This window comes from Olea europaea, unplaced genomic scaffold, assembly GCF_002742605.1.
Source record: "Olea europaea var. sylvestris unplaced genomic scaffold, O_europaea_v1 scaffold629, whole genome shotgun sequence".
Lineage (NCBI taxonomy): Eukaryota > Viridiplantae > Streptophyta > Magnoliopsida > Lamiales > Oleaceae > Olea > Olea europaea.
In genome coordinates this window covers 406,955-427,231 of record NW_019264649.1, presented here as the reverse complement: position 1 = coordinate 427,231, position 20,277 = coordinate 406,955, and the positions used below count along the sequence as shown (strand labels likewise).

The 20,277-nt window shown below is 34.1% G+C and overlaps 2 protein-coding genes and 1 long non-coding RNA gene across 11 annotated transcripts; 2 read left to right on the top strand and 1 right to left on the bottom strand.

Annotated features, from left to right (window-relative positions):
- Positions 1-2,667: 2,667 nt before the first annotated feature.
- Positions 2,668-5,156, top strand: LOC111389846 (zinc finger CCCH domain-containing protein 19-like). Of its 5 annotated transcripts, none has more exons than XR_002701808.1 (3): positions 2,668-3,081; positions 3,791-3,971; positions 4,052-5,156. XR_002701808.1 is itself a non-coding variant. In XM_023014820.1 (3 exons), the coding sequence occupies exons 2-3, from the start codon at positions 4,251-4,253 to the stop codon at positions 4,863-4,865; spliced, it is 327 nt and encodes a 108-aa protein (XP_022870588.1). In that variant the 5' UTR covers positions 2,668-3,081; positions 4,052-4,250; the 3' UTR covers positions 4,866-5,156. The 5 variants fall into 5 exon arrangements, 2 of the variants coding, with proteins under 2 accessions (XP_022870588.1, XP_022870587.1); XR_002701809.1 differs by having other exon boundaries at positions 3,791-4,147; positions 4,656-5,156; XR_002701807.1 differs by having other exon boundaries at positions 3,791-4,147; positions 4,239-5,156.
- Positions 5,157-6,996: 1,840 nt separating this feature from the next.
- Positions 6,997-10,558, top strand: LOC111389847. Its single transcript, XR_002701810.1, has 3 exons — positions 6,997-9,789; positions 9,884-9,930; positions 10,021-10,558. It is a non-coding gene; the product is annotated as an uncharacterized LOC111389847 (long non-coding RNA).
- Positions 10,559-11,344: 786 nt separating this feature from the next.
- LOC111389850 (putative late blight resistance protein homolog R1A-3) lies at positions 11,345-16,924 on the bottom strand. Of its 5 annotated transcripts, none has more exons than XM_023014826.1 (4): positions 14,331-16,924; positions 13,052-14,204; positions 12,451-12,647; positions 11,345-11,620 (listed from the first exon to the last, which is right to left on the bottom strand). In XM_023014826.1, the coding sequence occupies exons 1-3, from the start codon at positions 16,661-16,663 to the stop codon at positions 12,498-12,500; spliced, it is 3,636 nt and encodes a 1,211-aa protein (XP_022870594.1). In that variant the 5' UTR covers positions 16,664-16,924; the 3' UTR covers positions 11,345-11,620; positions 12,451-12,497. The 5 variants fall into 5 exon arrangements, with proteins under 5 accessions (XP_022870594.1, XP_022870592.1, XP_022870593.1 ...); XM_023014824.1 differs by having other exon boundaries at positions 12,466-12,647; XM_023014825.1 differs by having other exon boundaries at positions 12,476-12,647.
- Positions 16,925-20,277: the final 3,353 nt, after the last annotated feature.

Here is a 20,277-nt window from a genome sequence, read left to right as displayed (position 1 = left end):
AACAAGTTGTTTGTGTACAATTTTTAACTTCGTCTACTTAAAATTGATGTAATTGGTCCCAAGCTCGGATAAAGAAGGAGGGTTTACATTTTATTTACTTTAAAAAGAAATTGAAAAAAATGTATTTTTGTAAATGTATTTCAAAAAACAATTCGTTTTCATTATATAAATATTTTATACTTTATAAAAAATATTACAATATGATATAAATAAAAAAAAGAAAAAAATGTCTTCATTAAATTATTTGTATTTTTTAACATTTTTTATTTTTTAAAAAAGTATTTTTATTACATTATTTGTGCTTTTCTCTATTTAAAAAAAAAAGAAAAAGATGACGAGCTCGCAAGCCAAAGCTCGGCTAGGTCCACGAGCTCGGACGAGCCACGAGCTTGTGAGCCGAGGTCGAGCTTGGCTCGTTGAAAATGAGCCACGAGCTCGGCTCGCCATGAGCGCGAGCCGAGCTCATGAGATTAAGGGGCTCAGCCCATTGACATCACTAATTATTCCAAAACTCAGAGTTGGTTCTGAAATTGACCACTAGATATATATCTCATGGAAGAAAGATGTTGAAGAATCCACTTTGAAAATGAAGAAGGGTGAAGTGTACAAATTGCCTTCTTCACTATTTACATGTTCACTATTGAAACATTTGAAACTTTCTTTTTGTTCGATCAATCCTCCACCAAGCTTCAAAGGTTTTAATAGGCTGATTACACTGGAATTGCTTGATGTCATCATTGATACTGAAGTATTAGAAGCAACTGGAGTTGCATGTCCCAGCTGGATTTCACCACTTAACAATTAATGCTCCCAAGCTAAAACTCGTTAAATTGAAATATTCTGCACATATGTTTATTTTAAGAAATCCCCACTCTCTCCGTTACAATTTTATCATTCATAGAAAATATAACTTCACTGAGTTTTTTGATTCCCTGCCCTCACTCCATCAACTGTGCATGGACTATCAGATGATGAAGGTATGGCTGATTATAACTATAATTTCCTTGAAATCATCAATTTAACTATATTTGATCATGCTTTTGCCATCCGCTTCCAAGATTTCCAAACAAGGCTTCCAGCTACTGAAGTCCAGCTTAAAATTCTAAATTTATGTTATGTATGTTTAGACTCAGTGGAGGATCTCTCTTATGTTCTTTGCTTGTTCAAAAGCTCCCCGAATCTTGAGAAACTGAAACACCAGACAAGTAATGGACACGACTATACAGTTTACGATACTCTATTTTCCAATTTAACCTAAAAGTTTAAGATAAGTGACTTTTTGTCATATTGTGTAGATTTTGCATAGGCCACTCCCACTTGCTGAAGCACATCCTGTTTTAGACTTCTTGAGGTTGCAAGACTACTCGGATATATATGCTACAACAAAAAAGGGCTCCACCGACCAAAGATTTAGCGACCAAATAAAATTGGTCGCTAAAAGCCACATTTACCGACCAATTATTGGTTGGTAACATTTTTGGTCGGATAGAATTGTATTATTTTTCTTGTGCCCTATTGCAACCAAAAAATGGTTGCCGATTCGATGTATTAGCCACCAAACACAATTTAGTCGCTAATAAATAGGTGGGAAAAAGCAAGCAAAATTATTTTGCGCGACAGGCACTTTTAGCAACCAATATTTGGTCGCTGGAAGATTGTTTCAACAACCATATATAGATTGGTCACTGAAGCCCTTGGAGGGAATAGATCCCACCTTTTTTATTGGGGTTTTGCGACCATTGTGATATAGTCGGAAATATGTAATGATTTAGCTACCAATTTATAGTCCTTGGAGGAATGTTTCAGCAACCATGCCCAAAATGGTCGCTAAAACCCCTAAAAGGAGTGGACATTTTTTATTTGAAGTTATAGCAATCACTTTGTTTGGTTGGTGTTAATGATGATGCAACGACCAATATTTGGTCTATGGAAGATTGTTTCATCAACCAAACAAGGGTTGGTTGCTGATTTTGTGTATCATCAACCAAATTTGATGTGGTCACCGAAGGATGTCGTCTAGATTATTTATTAATTTGGCTAGTGATATTTTTGAAGAATTAATTAGCGATCAAGAATTGGTCAATAATGGGTTTTAGCAACCAACATTGATTTTTATCATTGGAGAATTTAGTATAGACATTTTACCGACCAATGAACATATTTTTGTTGGTCAATGGAGATGCACTTTTAAATCAACAGCCATATTTTAGTTATTAGTACTTTCGATAAAAAAAATTAAAATAAATTATCTATAAAATTATTAATTTCCTAACAAAAGTGTCATTTTTAATACTAATTTATAAATATTTTTAAGGCCCTGTTTGAGCCACATTAATGTAAGAATATGCATGAAAAATATTGTCATTACGGGTTCACACAAGAGAAATAAAGTCAAATATGGTGGCTTGATGTGATGGATAATAATTATATTTTTCATTTTAATGGACAAATAATAAAAAATAAACATCGGCTAAGTAATAAATAAAAATATAATATACATCTAACACAATTTTCAGATATAATATAATTGTTGATGTCCGAATGAATAGCCTAAATCGGAAAAATGAGACCTATCCCATTCGAAACCCTAAGAGCCCGTTTGAGCCACGTTATAATGAGAATGAGAATGAGAATGAGAAATAGAGCCGTTATAGGCCCCACACCAGAGATAGAAATTTAAAAATGATGGTTTGATGTGATGGATAACGATCATATTTTTCATTTTAATGAGGTAAAAATGGGCTCAAACAGGGGCTAAATTAAATTTTCAAATTACACTCCCTTCGACATTTCGTCTCTCCCTACTCGCAGTTCTCACAGCAATTACCCAAAACTGGAGAGGTTTGAGTACGTCAATCTTTCAACCAATTATGAATCTTCGTAATTGTCCCTACAAGTATATGCTACTGCAGATTGCGTACTAATTTTTGTCGTCTCTTCTGTTGGGCAGTTCCTTTATTTGCAGTTCTATATGCGTATAATTATCTCTTCACTAGGAGTTGTGATGGAACATTAAAGAGACGGGCATTAGCTGAAGATGTTGCTGCCTACTCTGCTACATTCAAATTGCTTGTGGATTGGGTATACTTTCTCTCTTCTTCGATTAACTCTTTTGTGTATCTCTATATTTCCTTTCGAGGTTAATGTTTTTTTATGGGACTGTTAAAAAAATATCGGTATTCATTGCTGTCACTAATGCATACCTCCCAACTGTACTTTTGGTTCCGATAAAACATAGATTTCAACCAAATATAATACTATACTTTGTTAGTGTCTCCTTTTTAATAACTTGTCATCTACCAGCTTAAAAGCATGAATCTTTCATCGGAACCATTGTCAAACAATGAGGTATTCTTGTAATCAACATAAAATAACATTCGCCTTCTCAATCCTCCACGAATTAATTGGCATTTTGTTGAATGTGCTGGCACCTCTTTTGATTGGTTGTGATATAAGAAACGTGACTCAGAGACATTTGAAGTTATAAGCAATGAGGAAGTTATTGCTGTAAATCAAGGTAAAATACTTCATTTTGTGTGTAGACAGAAGGTTTAACAAAGAACGGATAATAAAATGAAAAGGAAACAATAAAATGAAAAGGAAATGAATGTTGCTGGATTAGTTTAGATCATTTTATCTATTTGATAGATTCATTAATTCTTATGAGTCCAATCAATAAGATGGATCGAACCAATCGTTGTTTAGGCTTTGCCCATGTATTTCCGTCTAGATGGATTGGAAAGATCATTTTAAGCCATTCAACCTAGTAAAACCTTATTCCTGCTTGCAGATCCACTTGATGTTCAAGGAAGAGAAATTTGTGTACTGGCATGATGGTTGCTATCTGGTGTAGCCTCTTTCAACCAAATATATTACTAGTCATCTTTGGAGTATCCTATTACTTCTGTTTCATGTATTGCTTTATTGTGAGAGACTACTAAGGAGTATCCTGTTTTTTCAAATGTTCAAATGTAATGGTTTCAACACACTTACGATATAATAATCTTTGGATTGCCTTATAATTGGCCTACAAATTTTTTATATCTTATAGGTTGTGGGTGTGTGGTACCCAATATCTGGTTCTAAGATTATGAAGCGTAGAGGACACTGATAATATAAGAGCACTGCTTTTGGATTCAACTGGAAGGTTTGTTGTACTGAGTTTAGTTCAGTAATGTTTGTGATCTTTATTATACTTGGTATTTCTTCTACTATATTCCTTTTTATATGCTCTGTAGTTCACAGTGTATATGAAGTCCTTTTTAGCTATAGATGCAGCTTCTATTTGCACCCATGTGAAGGTTCAATTATACGGGATCCTTACAAAAGGAAAACATAGCATTCATCATATTTTGAGAATACATAAAGTAAGAACTTTATTATTGTAGGGCTTAGTCTACTTTATGCACACCTAGTAGAAATACATTTAATTTAAGTTCAATTGCATTGATGGTAATTGCTCGAATCCCAAGTATGGATTCTATCATCCTTCTCTTTCTTAACATAGATTGCATTATTCTATCATCCGAAAGTGTATTATTATATCATATGCAAACATAGATACTGATCTTCTTTTATTTTCGGTGATATCACAATTCTTAACTATTCGTTTTTATTATTAGCAAAGTGGGTATTGATCTTCTTTTGTTCTTCAGTCATTGGATGGACTATTGGGAACACAAGAACGAACTTCTGCTTCATCTTCTATACTTCCATTGCAGACTGTCTCTACACCTTCTGATGTTCCTAATGTCTCTAATAAACAAGGGATGCCCTGCATACTCTTTCGGAAAGGGTGCTATTTAAAAGGTGACTGGTGTCCCTTTTTGCATGCATCAAATTCTGCAAATTCATTGATCCAGTGATACTGATGATGCAAGATATAGAGTATGAATGGAACAAAAGTCTATAACTAGATTTTTTTTATTTTTTTATTTTTTTGTCTGCACATACCTTTTGTTCATAAAGTCTAGGACACTTATGTTACTAAAAATATAAGACATCTTTTGTAAGGTATAGGATAGATTTGGTGAGATATATGACACATTCTATATTAGGGTCTATGATATGTTGTTGGATAAATATACAATGACATTTTAATTTATGTATTAACTATTAGTAATTGTTATGTATGCAATCACAATTATTTTTTTGTAGTTATTGTATATTTTTTTATTATTTTCTCTTGCATTATTTATTAACTTTATTAATTAGAAATTTTAATAAGGTACAACCTAACTTGTGGTTGCTGAAATTCCATCTAAACCATTGGTAAAAAATAAATAAATAAAAATTCTACACCTTCATTGACCTACACCTTTACTGACCAAACTCTTGGTTGCAAAAGGGTACATACCAACCAATTTTTTGCTATTATCAGCCACCAAATACAGACCAAACATTTGGTTGGTGAACGTTACATAATTAGCAACCAAACAACATTGGTCACTAAACACATTCACCGACGGTGAATTAGCGACCAAGCAGCGATCATTCAATTTTGGTTGCTGATACTTTTTACCAACCAGAATTTTTATTTTAGCGACCAATTTTTTTGGCTGTTGGAAAGCATTTTTTTGTAGCTTTAATCGGCTTCAAAAAGTGAAGCTGGAATGTATTTCTTCAACAGTTCTTGAGATGACACTCGTCAAGCTTTTATTAGAGAAATCGCCGAAGCTTGATAAGATGGTGATCAGGCTGAAATGACCATTAGAGAAACTTGCTGACGAAGAATTTTGGGATTTTGATCGAGACGAACAAATTTAAGCGTGTTTACCAAATGCAAAGGTCATTTTTTAAAGCTTTCGATAAAAATGAACTTTGGTGGTAGAGCTTAATGCAGGCTCGCTTACTAGCTCAAAAAGGTCAGGAGTAATTGAAATCTTGTGATGTGGGCTTCTTGAGACTAGAAACCCTTTTTTTCTGAATGGCGTATAATATTATGCTAGCTACATCTTCAATTTCAAGCTGTCTTAAGTCTTTTTGAGCTAATGCTTTACTTTGTTGGATAGATTACTATAAAAGTAAGTGGACACAATGTAATGGTGAAAGCACTTGGCCCTTGTTTGAGCTCCATTTTACCAAAGACTCATTGTTTCAAAACTCAATTTCAACCACACATTCTTCAATAAATTAATTTTACACATAAGTTGATTTTGGTTGGTGAACGTTACATAATTAGCAACCAAACAACATTGGTCACTAAACACATTCACCGACGGTGAATTAGCGACCAAGCAGCGATCATTCAATTTTGGTTGCTGATACTTTTTACCAACCAGAATTTTTATTTTAGCGACCAATTTTTTTGGCTGTTGGAAAGCATTTTTTTGTAGCTTTAATCGGCTTCAAAAAGTGAAGCTGGAATGTATTTCTTCAACAGTTCTTGAGATGACACTCGTCAAGCTTTTATTAGAGAAATCGCCGAAGCTTGATAAGATGGTGATCAGGCTGAAATGACCATTAGAGAAACTTGCTGACGAAGAATTTTGGGATTTTGATCGAGACGAACAAATTTAAGCGTGTTTACCAAATGCAAAGGTCATTTTTTAAAGCTTTCGATAAAAATGAACTTTGGTGGTAGAGCTTAATGCAGGCTCGCTTACTAGCTCAAAAAGGTCAGGAGTAATTGAAATCTTGTGATGTGGGCTTCTTGAGACTAGAAACCCTTTTTTTCTGAATGGCGTATAATATTATGCTAGCTACATCTTCAATTTCAAGCTGTCTTAAGTCTTTTTGAGCTAATGCTTTACTTTGTTGGATAGATTACTATAAAAGTAAGTGGACACAATGTAATGGTGAAAGCACTTGGCCCTTGTTTGAGCTCCATTTTACCAAAGACTCATTGTTTCAAAACTCAATTTCAACCACACATTCTTCAATAAATTAATTTTACACATAAGTTGATTTTAAAAATAAAAAAAATTTAACCACGCATTTTCCAGGAAAACTATTCCAAAATAAAAACCCCTCGGGGGGGGGGGGGGGGGGGGGGGGGGGGGGATGAGGCTCAAACAAGGGCTTAATTGTTACTAGCCATGGACTGGTTACTTCTTGTATTGGGTGAAATCAGATGTGTATAGTTTGGAAATGTCATATAGTGACTTCTAGAGCTCGCATGGGATTGCATGCTACAACATGTGAATTAGCCCCTGTCTGATTTAGCTTAAAATAAGATTTTTAATAGATTCCTATTATTGGGTGAAATCAAAGGTATAATAGCTTTGAAAATTCATATGTTGACTTCTAGCATACGCATTGGATTGCATGTTACTACATACGAATTAGTCCTCATTTGGTTTAGCTGAAAATTAGATTTTAATTGGATTTTGATAAATTTTATAAATTTGATAGAAAAGTAGATAAAAATTATGGATCCTAATAAATGTGTGATGAAAATTAATCTTTGACTTTTTAACTTAAATTTTTATCAATTTTTTAGCTATACCTTTCCAAACATGAGCTTAATTTATATGTTAAATGATAATATATATGCAGATATCTAATGTGTAGATGTATTCGCCATATACACATTCAAAATCACCGTGTATGAAGCGTGTTAAAGAAATGCAGTGTCTCTATGATTTTTTTGTGGATAAAACTTTTGATTACGATTTATATTTGTTTTTCTTTTAAATATGTGCTTGTTTATTGTTAAAATTAATAACTTATTTTATTTATAATTCTCGTAAACTAAAAGTTATTTACTTTATAAGTTTACATTTCCATGTTTACACAAGGATGTTAAGAGGTAGGAATAAGTGTACCTAGACTTCCCAATTAGGTTGGCCATCCTCATCATCTACCAATTCAAACATTTTTTTAATATTAACTTATAACACTTTAACAAAGTTGTACTTGTGTTGAAAGTCGAATTTCTCAAATTTACTTGATGATCTCTCTTTTGAGAAAAATTAAACCTACTTTAAAGCGTGAAACCACTACATCACTAGGAAAGTCTTCAACAAGTTAGCCTCCGGGGCATAACCCAGTGGTGCAAAGGACAGGAGTGAGATAGTCTTGGTCTTGCTGGCAGTCGCAATGTGAGGGTTCGATTCCTAAGATATGGAATTGAACACTTTGTGGGCACCAGTGTACGGGCAAGCTCTTGTTCCCTGTCCTGTTGGGGCACATCCCACAATTTACCTCCCTCATGATGCTTCAGGGGCGGAGCGATGGAGGCCCTCAAGGTTGGGATTCAACCTTTAAGTCTTCAACAAGTTAAAGTGCATTAGGACTCGACGAAATTCAATTACAAGACCCACACAAATATGCGTCAGATTTCATGAGACCCTATGGCAAGAATATAAGGGATGTTAAAACTTGGGGTTCTATCTTAAAAGGTCCGCCTTATTAAGAGGAGTAGCACAGAATCTTTTTTAAGTTGGTCAATATTTTGGTATTTAATCGATGTTGGATTTTTATCCCTTAATAATATGTTTCCGCAAAATGGTGGCTCGTTTGAGCAGACCAATCTTGAAATTCGTGTGCTCATTTTTAGAGTTTTAATTGGATCGAATTGCTCGTTGAAACTTAATGAGCTCTGATATCATGTGAAGATTTAGAGTTCCATCTTAAAAGGTCAATCTTATTAAGAGGAGTAGCACAAGATTTTTATAAATTGGTCAATATTTCAGTATTTAGTCGATGTGAAATTTTTATCCCTTAACATGCCCCCACAAGATGTTGGCTCGTTTGAATAAACCAATCTTGAAATCTGTGTGCTCATTTTTAGAGTCGTATCGGGATTGAGTTGCTCGTTGGAGTTTAATGAGTTGATACCATGTTAAAATTTGAGGTTCCATCTTAAAAGGTCAATCTGATTAAGAGGAGTAGCCCAAGATCTTTTTTAAGTTGGTCAATATTTCGATATTTAATCGATGTTGGATTTTTATCCCTTAATAAGGGAAACCTAGAATCAGCTAGAATGAAGTTCTTGTTGATCTTTTACAAGGATCTTTTGCTTCATCCAGGACCCATAACTAAATTGAGCCTCGTTATTCCGAAACTTAAAAATTGTTCAGAAATTGACTACTTGATACATATCTTATGGAAGAACAGTGTTGAAGAATTCACCTTTAAAATAAAGAGTGGAGAACAGTACACATCGCCTTCTTCACCATTTATGTGTATACAGTTGAAACATTTGAAGCCGTTGTCTTGGTTGATCAATCCTCCACCACCAAGCTTTGAAGGATTTAATAGACCAATTAGGCTGGAATTGTTTGACGTGACCATTGATGCTGATGTATTAGGAATTTAGGAAGTTTGATATCAAGCTGCCCGGTACTGGGGAAACTATTGCTGAATGTTTCAAACAAATTTGACTACGTAGAAATAGATACTCTATGCTAAAACACTTTGAATTGACATGTTTCCCTATATCATCGTTTTATTTTAAGAAATCCCCACATCTTGCAATGATTTTGGTTGCTTTACATAATGATTGGGTAGTTGACAATATTTTGGAAGATGGGCAATGTAACTTCATTCAGTTTTTTGATTCTCTGCCTGGCCTTCAGAAAGTGTACTTGAGCTATACTTTCATTAAGGTATTTTTTATTATAAATATAATCCCTTGAAATCGTCGACTAAACTATATTAGATCATGCTTTCACCACCGCTTTGAAGATTTTGGCTGCAGGTCAAGCCCAAGAAAGGCTATCAGCTACTTTAATGCACCTTAAAGTTCTGAAGTTATTTTATATATGTTCTAATTTATTGGATGAACTCTCTTGTGTTCTGTGCTTGATCAGAAGCTCCCCCGACCTTGAGGAACTGAGATTCAAGGTAAGTGATGGATATGACCATTACGACTTACATCTTCAATTCTCTATTTTAAAACAAAAGTTTAAGCTCGGTGATATCTTGCCTTATTGTCTAGATTTGTGAGAGTGCAAATGCTGATGCTAGTCCTATTCTAGATTTTCTGTAGTCCTATTCTAGATTTTCTGTAAGTGCAAGGCTACTCAGATGTAACTTTAACTCAACTTCAAAAAGTGAAGCTGCATTTTATTTCAGGCACAGTTGCTGAGATGGCAGTGACTAAGCTTTTACTAGAAAAATCGTCTAAGCTGAAGAGAATGGTGATCTGGTCAATGGCCAACGCTAACGCTGACAAAGGACTTTAGATTCTGAAACAGTTGAACAAGTTTTGGCTTGCATCTCCTATTGCAAAGGTCGATTACGTAGATTCTGAAGATGAAGATGAAGATGAAGATGAAGTGGAAGACGAGGGCAAAGATGAAGATGAAGACGAATCCTGATCCTCTGTCTAGCTAGGAGGTAGGAGGTCAGGAGTACTTCAATCTTGCAACACGGGCTTTTTGAAAATGAACTAAAGGTCGACAAATGTGATAGAGCCTGTAGTTATTTTGATGAATACAAAGGAACTTTATTCAAATTTGACATCTCGAAAATCTTTTCAAAGAATGGTGTGTTCAAGAATTCAGATGCTTACATGATCTTAGTCTAGTTTTGTCACTTGGATATCGATGACATGGCAGTAAAAAATGATGCTCGTCATTTATTTCAATGAAATTATCCTTATTTTGCGTCATCAACTATAATTACGTCGTCATTTGTTGTTGGTGCCTCCATGTATATTTTTTGTTTGAGTCAATCAGTTCAATCAACTCTTTACATGAAGAGTCAATTACATAATAATACTGAAAGAGGAGAAACACCCCCTCCTGTTTTGAACTTTGGGGATGGATAGAGTGGAAGATAATCTTGAAAATGACTGCTAACTTTGTAGTTCTTCTGTTTTTTTGATTTTTGAATAATAAAATTTTATTTGTTTCATATCAACTTAGCTGCTTCTGGAAATATGCATATAGCAAATTAAAAAAGTTGTACAGAAATTAAGAAGGGAAGCTTGAATATTTTCATTCAGTATTGCTGAATATATAATTGTAATCATGAATAGATTTGACAAATGTAACGCTTTGGAAAGGCGTACTAACATCTATATGTAGAGATTGCTGTTTCAATTTGATATACATGAAAATCTATCATTTTTCTTCTTCTATTTTATTTGAAGGAAATCCTTAACCTACAATCTTACGAACAAATTCATGATAAGGAAAGTTCTGTGGCAGAGGGTCTGAGCAAGCAATTTAAGAATCTGATAAGCAAATTCAGGAAGAACAACATGCGATGGGAAATGAAAAGCTTGAAGTCATAATATCGAAAAAATAAAAATTTCGACCGAATGAGCAGTTGTACAACAAACTTGGATGGAAAAGTAAATGTAACATCTATAAAACCTACTAATCCATTAGCCATGATGACATTCAGAAATTGGTTTTGCCACCGAAGATAATTGATTTTATCAAGCCTAATATCATTCCAAAGCCAGACATTTTTCATTGTATGATTGAAAATTAAGATACACTTTTTTAAAACAATGTATTGATGAAAATAAGTCAATATTTTACTACAATTATAGCCTACACGCTTACATATTTTGAAAATATCGTATAATTACATCGTTGTCGATATCGTCAAATACATCGTTCTAATATACGCCACCAAAGTGTCATTCAACCATTGATCTCCTTTCTAATTACGCAATCGATTCTTCACAAACTTCATCGCCGAGAATTATCATCTCTAAAGCCTGAAATAACTAACACCAATGTTACAAGCCTGTAAAGTAATTGCTACACCTTTTCACGTTAGAAACAACTTTTATGCAATATCATTAAGGTCTCCTATCCTAGCCCTATTAAAATCTCATGAGTGTGCATATCAATAATATATATATATATATATATATATATATATATATAAATTTGCTCATCAATGCCAAGGTTTCTACTGATTTAAAATCTTGGGCATATTACTCACACAATTGAATTCACTTGTCCTTTAGTGAATTGTGCGGACACAAATATGCAATACAAATGAGTAAATCACTATTTACCTCAAAAAAAGATCATTCGGCTCTTGAAGTTGTATATCTATGACAGTTGATAAGTATGATTTTACACTTATATAAGCCATCAAAAGTGGGTGTTTGGAAATACTTTTATGAGCCAGATACTTAATTTTGTGTATATGTTAATTATTTTAGAAGAAAAAACAATATTGAACAGGAAACAATAAAAGGGGACGATATTTGATCAAGAAGGATGGACATTGGACAGAATCTGGAATCAAGGACCAAGATAACAAGTTCGGAAGTTCGGAAGTTAAAGGACCTCCATGCAATTAACAAAGGAATTGGGCCTAAACAATCAAATTATTCCAAGGACAAAATCTAACTAGAAGTGAAATTGTGACCTTTGGGATTTTATGTAAAAACGATTTTATGGTAAAAAATGTGAAAGGCAGAAATAATAGAGATCAATGTCCAAACATAGAACCTTATGGATTAGTAATTTGTTCACGAAATATTTTCTTTTGATTTAAATCACCATGAGTGTACAGTAATAAAATTGAATTCACCATGACAGAGGTTACCAATATTAACCTCCAATTGGTACTTGGCTCTATCAAATCTTTTCTTGCTCCTTCGGTTCATCTTTTGGATATTTGCGCTTTGGTCCTTGAACTTTCACTTTGATTCGTTTTGGCACTTTGATTCCTTTTGGTTCTTGTCGCTTCATTTTTCTCATGAGTTCCACCGTGTCCATCAATTTACCCTGCAATTCAAGAATCAAACAAATTTAAGCCACAATTCAAACATAAGTGCATAAAAACGCACTTATCATTATTCCTAGAATAACATCAAGAAGCTCATAAAATAGAGCCCCCTATTTGGTCCCAAATTTTTAAAACTAATTTTTTCCCCTAGCTCATTTTCAACCACATATTTTATGAAATTCATAAATTTTATTAATTTTTCAATCACACTTTTCATTGACCTTTATGAAAATCTATTAAAAATCTTATTTTAACCCAAACCAAAGAGGGGCTTAATTCCAATACAAGCCAAAATTACAGTAGAATTTATTTTTGATGTTTCATTTTAGCATAATACAAAATACCTAGGACCAAGATGAGAACGTGAAAGAGATTTAAAGAAGAGAATCTCTCTCATTATTACCTTCAGAAGTTCGTTGTATTCATTTTCCTCCAATTGTTTTTCAGAGATCATGACTTCAAGCTCTTCATTGCCCATCGCTTTTTGTTCTTCCTTAATTTCCTTAGCTGATTCGTTGGTAGTTGGTGGACATCCATATAACCAAATCTCCTGTAACGTTGGAATATCATTTAAACTGAAAGGGATCTTCTTTAGATTCCCGCAAGATTTCAATACTATTCGTTGAAGTACCGGGAAATGATCACTTGAGGCATTCCATTCTGCAATGTTTACATTTGCAAGTTTCAAGTATTTGAGTTGTGGGAATTCACCCTCACTTGTGTTCCATTGTTCTTCCTCAAAGGCAACCGATTCTAATTTGAGAACCTCAAGGCAAGGCAACCTTCCAATTATCTCCATTTGTTTTCGAGACACCTTTGCATGATCTAGTGTCAATTTTTTCAAATTTAAGGGCAAACTAAAAGAACAATGAAATATTTCATATAGCTTTAGTGATTCGAGCTGATTAAGGAAGTCGAAAGAAGGATTTAGTAAATCTTTATCCACCCTGCCTTTCAGTCTACGAAGATTGGGCGAACGTCCCAAAACTTTCTCATCCAATTCAACGTAAATTGAGAGTCTAGAAATACTTCGTAGGTTATTTATTTGGAAGTTCTTACTGTTAGTTGCCAGCTGACAACTAGATTCACTGAAGCGTGCACCGCCCTTGAACTCCATGTGTCTCAAACTCACTGTATTAAGGAGGATCTCAGGTATTTCAACTTCAACATCATTGTCCACAACAAGAAATTCTAGTTTGTGGAACCTTTCCAAATTTAATGGTGGCCGTGTACATGAAAGTGCCAAGTACCTCAAGTGAACTAGATGTTCCAATCCTATTATTAGAACCAGGTGTTCCAATCCTATTATTAGACCCCAGGGTAGTGACCTGCTGCTAAAATCAAAGACCCTAAGAAGTTTGTGGCTGCATGAGATTGATGTGGTCGGTCTTGGTGTGCTCGATCCCACAAAATGAATATCATATAGAAGAGAGCGTACGTGTAGGCCAAAAGGTAGTGAACTCGGAGGTATCGTACAGTTGATACTCAGGCAATGGTGCTGCTGATACGTTGATACTTGACTGAAGAACCGTTGTTTATCTTCATCATCATCATTACTGGCAACAAAAACAACATAATCACATCATTGTTACGATTATCAAATATAATAACCTTCTAAGTAAGCTAAAATAAAAAATGGATGGAAAGGAAAGGAAAGGAAAAAGAAGAGACATTGAACTTACTGTTTGATAAACTTCAAAAAGTTATTTTCTTCAGCTATTTTCAAGCACATTTCACGCAATAGATCATGAATCTTGCATGTTTTGACTCCTCCATCATATCTTTTTTCAGCAACAAGTACTAGACTCCTATCAATCAATTTCATTAAATATTCTCGTGCCACGTCCTCTATGTTCTTCTGTTCTTCCTTCTTTATAAATCCTTCGGCAACCCAAAGAGATATCAACTTCCGTACAGGGATCTTCATGTCTCCTTTGAATGCTCCAAAGTAAAGAAAACACGTTTTCAAATGCATTGGTAAATGGTCGTAGCTAAGCTGCAATATTTGGATGCACTTCTCTGGTATTTCAGATATATGAGAACCTAAATTTCTGGCAACTTTTTCCCACAAGTGTTTTTTCTTCTCCATGTTTGCAAGAACTCCAGCTATCACAACCACTGCGAGTGGTAGGCCATGACAATTTTTTGCAATTTGCTTGCCAATGTCTAGCAATTCTTGAGGACATTTTTTATCTTGGAACACTTTCCCTTGTAATATGTCCCAACATTCAACTTCCGACAAAAAAGGAAGTTCCTTTGTGAAATTATGAGGTAAAGCTTTCAAACCCACTTCTTTATTTCGAGTAGTGAATAAGATTCTGCTTCCAACTCCGTCATCTGGAAAACATCTTTTTAAATCATTCCACACATTGATATCCCATATATCATCTATCACAATGAGGTATCGCCTTCCTTTTAAGTTTTTGTAAAGATCGTCGACCAAGCTGTTTTCCTCCTTTTTCATGTATGTATCCCTCTTATTGTTACTCATTGAGCTCAAAATTTCAATCAACACATTTTTCTTATTATATATTTGAGAAACAGCACACCAGGCACGATTGTGAAAATGGTATAAAACGTAGCGATGATTATATAATTTATTTGCCAAGGTCGTCTTACCAAGTCCAGGCATCCCAAATATGGAAATAATTTGTAGCTTTTCTATTCCTCGAGCAAGTTGTTCTACAATTTCAATTGTTACATTGTCAAATCCCACAACAAAGTCTTCCAAAATGGGAGATTCTTCTGACTGTGGATCTACATGTTCATGTGGATGTTTCGAAAAAATTGACATTCTAGATATATCAACATTGTTCTTCATTTTTTCGATAGCCATCGTAATAAGCTGAATCTTGTCAATGAGTTGAGGGAGCCGGAGAGAAAGATACCAAGCTTGACGAAATGATTTGATAACATATTCAACTTCATATGCTATGTCTCTGCTCCGTATCACAAGTTCTTCATGTTCTGCTTCCTGCTGCAATGCTATATCTGTGATGGATGATCCCAATAACATTAGCTCCTTCTGAAGCGTCTGAAGCATTACAATTTGATCATTCACAACACCAGTCGAGTCAGACTTGTTATTTATTAGATCCATGAGATCATCGAGGACGGAATCAACAATGAAGAGTGAAACCACACCAGTCTTAGGAGCCATATCACTTGGGATCTTTGAGACTCTGATGCAGTGCTCCTTGATCTTTGTTTTCAAGGTCTCAAACTTTGCTAACAAATCAGAAAGAGCAAGATTTAAGTTTCCTGGCTCCATAGCTTGATCATTCTTCTTGGAAATGAAGGAATCTAATAAACTTCCTATCTTATGGAGCGAAGCTTTAATATCTTTCGTTGCTTTCAACATAGTGTTTAGCAATGGTTGATCCTCAAGAAAGTGGATAAAGTCAGAAAGACGGAGACTTCCTACCTCATTAACCCCAACTTTCCAACCGTACATTCTAGTATATAATTCTTTCTCTTTACAGATTAGAATGAACATAACAATGGCCCAAAGGAAGGAATACAAGAAACATCCTACCTCATTGACCACATCTTCAATATCTATCACTATAGTCTCGGTGGGCTGCAAATGCATTGCTGTATCCCCAAGAAAAGTGATAAGAAATCCAAGCTCTGTCCGGAGATTTTGGAACGAACCCTTTACACGAGCAATCGAATCTTCCTCAAAATGTAGAATGACTTCTACCATCAGGAGGAGAAAGTTGATGAACGCCGCAACAACTTCATTAGAATTGAGAGTAGGAGTTAACTTGGACAAGATTTGCTGGTCAGGGACTGTAAAGAACACCTTAAGCTCTTGATCAAGTCCAGCTAACACTGATTCATAGAAAATGTTTCTGTGAAATTCATCAAAGAAACCGTGCGTTTGTAAAGGTATAAAACCAAGTAACGTATCAATTATAGGATGATGTTTGGAGGAGATATATAATATATGATCGCTCACAATTAGAAAGAGATCTGCAGGACTAGTAAACGAATTAGTGAGTGAGATATCCATTGCAAGGAAAGGAAAGGAAAGGATGGTCGAATTGCAGGGAAAGAGAAAGATAGTGTATGTGAGTTGTCTACCCCCTAAACTTTTGTTTAAAGCATAATGGACGCTACCACTGACGCAAAAACAGAAAATTCTGATTAGCTTGTAGCTTTGAAGCCATGGAAATGGATGTTATAGCTTTGAAAACCCACAAAAGAGGAGGAAATGTAAACGGATGAAGAAAGAAGACTAGTAATTTTGAGTGTTGTAAGCAAATGTCGCAATTAAAATTCAATTAAATCATTCAATAACATAGCGTGTCGTCGTATGGGCGCCATTATTGTGGAACAATTTCATTCTTCTATCATATCACATGGCCCACCATGTGGAAGTGGGAAAAATGGTGGACAGAGACAAAACACCGCTAAAGAATGAACGGTTGGTTTTAAGAAATAAAATTATAGAAAATTAATTGACAGTGAGTGAATAATATTATTTATTTTTAAATGTCAATGTGGAAATGAACTTTTTTAAAATATAAAGCTCTTTTTGGGCAAAAACAGCAAATGTCTTGTTCCATCCATCGAATAGAAAATCGATATGGGAATTGAGAACAAGTTACTTGATACTCGTTTAGACTCCTAATTTAACGTGTACATATATGTTTTTAAACTTAAATTGTATTTTTAAAAAAATGATATTAGAAAATTGGGTAAAAGTACCTATTCCTAATTTCCTACCCTCTACCCAAAAAAATCCAACGCGACAAAAGACAAGGAAAACCGCCTGCCATATTGCCATCCTTTTATGAGTTGGAGAATTTAATCTTATAAAAAATAATTATTATTTATTTACATTTTTTCAATTGTAAAGACCATGTTCATCTTGACTATTTGTCTAGTTATTCAAAAAATTGAGCAAATGCTTGTTTGAAGAATAATAGACGCTACCACTAAAGCAAAAACAGAAAATTCTGATTAGCATATAGCTTTGAAGTCATGGAAATGGATGTTGCAGCTCTGACAATCGAATGAAAACCCAGAAAAGAGGAGGAAATGTTAACGGATGAAGAAAGAAAACTAGTAATTCTTGGTGTGTGTTGTACAGCTCATATAAAGCAAATGTAGCAATTATATTTTTATGAAAGTAAAAGTTAATAATTCAATTAAATCATTCAATAACATTAGCAGGTCATCGTTTGGGCGCCATTATTGTGGAAAATTGCATTCTTCTATCATATCACATTGCCCGCCATGTGAAAGCTAGTCCAAACTCCAAATGGTGTTATAAATATATATGGGCAACTTCCAATTTTACCCCTATATTGAAACGTGAACAAGTATTGTTACAAACAAAAAATGTATTTTTACTTTTCGAAGTTCACTTTGCTCTTGTCTGGGAGAGCTTTTTTTCCATTTTTAGCAATTTTTCTCCCTTACACAGTTGAACATGGGTCTCATTTTGGTTGCAATTTTTTACTGTCTCAAAATTAAATACCAAAAATGTCCTTGTCTCATGAAGAATGAATGAAATGTTAAGGGATCATTCTGTCTTAAAATAGTCAAAAATTGCAATTTGCCTTATTTGAAAGGTTGAACTCCAACCTTGAGGGCTCCCACTCAACTTGCCTTATTTAACATATATGTATAATGGTCACTGGCTACAATTGAAAACGAAAGCTCTCCTAAACAAGGGCTTTGATAGATTATTTCAATTCAGTGTCATAAATCAGAATAAAGAAAGAGTTTTGTATTGTGCAGTGGTCAAAATTGTCTATAAATAAGATGAAATGAGCTCTAAACAACAATATTTACCAAAATTTACTAAAAATTTAATTTTAACCCCTCCAAGTATGAGCTTATTGTCAAATTGAATGAAATGGTGGAGAAACACAAAACTCTGCTAAAGAATGAACGGTTAGTTTTAAGAAATAAAATTATAGAGAAATAATTGATAGTGAACAACTATGAATAGTATTATTCACTTTTAATTGTCAATGTGAAAATGACCTTTTTTAAGAATATAAAGCTCTTTATAGGCGAAGACAGCAAATGTCTTGTTCCATCCCACTGAATAGAAAATCAATATAGGAAGAACAAGTTACTTCATACTCGTTCAGACTCTTATTTTTACATGTACATATATGTTTTTAAACTTAAATTGTTTTTCAAAATGATATTAGAAAATTGAGCAAATAGAGTAATGAATTCCCTATTCCTAATTTCCTACCCTCCACCCAAGAAAATCCAACGCCATAAAAGACAAGGAAAACTACCTGTCGTATTGCCATTCCTTTTATGAGTTGGAGAATTTAATCTTATGAAAAAAAATTATTATTTATTTACATTTTTTCAATTGTAAAGACCATGTTCAACTTGACTATTTGTCTAGTTATTCAAAAAATTGAGCAAATGCTTGTTTGAAAAAGATTAAAAAGTCGGGATCAAAAGTAACAATTAATGCTAAGGCAATTCTATTGCCACCACAAATTTTACTTGCTACACACATTAAAACAACATGTTTCTAATAAAAATACCATAACAAATTTATAATTATAGCCTTAACCCAATAAAAACTGAAAATGAAAAAAAAAAAAATAATAATAATAATAACAATGTACTCTCCTTCCCAAAATTACTCCTCATTTTCCCCCATCCATTCTTCCTCATCAATTTCCTTCATCCATTGGCTCAATTATTTTTTGGACATGAAATATCAACATTTTATGTGCAAAGATCCACGAGCCATTTTGGACAAGGTAGGATATTTGGGGCTCACATATTGCCATCAAGATAGCACGCTGAAATTTTTGCTCCAAGGCACGACAGGTTCTTCCAAGTAGCATTCAAGCTTTTACCTAATGGTCGAGATCGACTATCAGATTGGATAAACTGTTTATACTCATCTAAGCAATTAAAAGCAAAGTTTGGGAGTAGGCATCTTTCTTTGATGTTTGTAGGAATCTCTTCTTCAAACTCAGAATTCGAATCACTCATAGAATATTCTTCTCTAGTTTTGCTAGTAACATAATCATCATAAGGCTAGTAAATGGACTTTGAAATGGCTGTCACTTCCGAGATACTATAACTAGTATCATACTTCAAGGAAGAAAATTCAATATACTTCATTTTATATTGCGGATCCAAAACAGTAACAACGGTTAGTACAAGGAACATGTTCTTCCAGTACTTCTCAAACTTCTTTAGCATCCTCTGAGCTATGATTCTAACAAATTTATCAGAATTTCTAGATTCTTCTATCAAACTTGCTTGTAATTCTTGAAATTTATGAACATAGATGCCCGCACTAGCATGTTTTGTCTCGAAAAGAACATCAGCAACATCATATACATTTTGGACAAGTTTACAAATATCTCTTACTTTTTTCCAGTCTTCAGCAAATGGGATATCGCGATCCTTGCATTGATCCATTTCTAAATACTGTCCTTTAGCCTCCAAATCCAATACCTTTTGCAGGTTGTATAATGGCATATTCCACAATAACGACGAGTTTCCAAGAAGAATATAGCGAACTTTTAAAATAATACATTCAATATTCCAAAATGCCTATACCATATCCTAAAATTTCTTGTTCTTTTCTTCAATCTTGGATCTTTTGATCTTGGCATTTGTATATTT

Bases quoted from the DNA above. Each gene is read 5' to 3' on its own strand.
- LOC111389846 (XM_023014820.1), top strand. From the start codon at position 4,251: ATGAAGTCCTTTTTAGCTATAGATGCAGCTTCTATTTGCACCCATGTG. The intron at 4,368-4,655 runs GTAAGAACTTTA...TTTGTTCTTCAG, and splicing joins ATATTTTGAGAATACATAAA to TCATTGGATGGACTATTGGG.
- LOC111389850 (XM_023014826.1), bottom strand. From the start codon at position 16,663: ATGGATATCTCACTCACTAATTCGTTTACTAGTCCTGCAGATCTCTTT. The intron at 14,205-14,330 runs GTAAGTTCAATG...TTTTGTTGCCAG, and splicing joins TTTTTGAAGTTTATCAAACA to TAATGATGATGATGAAGATA. The intron at 12,648-13,051 runs GTAATAATGAGA...CTTGAATTGCAG, and splicing joins AATACAACGAACTTCTGAAG to GGTAAATTGATGGACACGGT.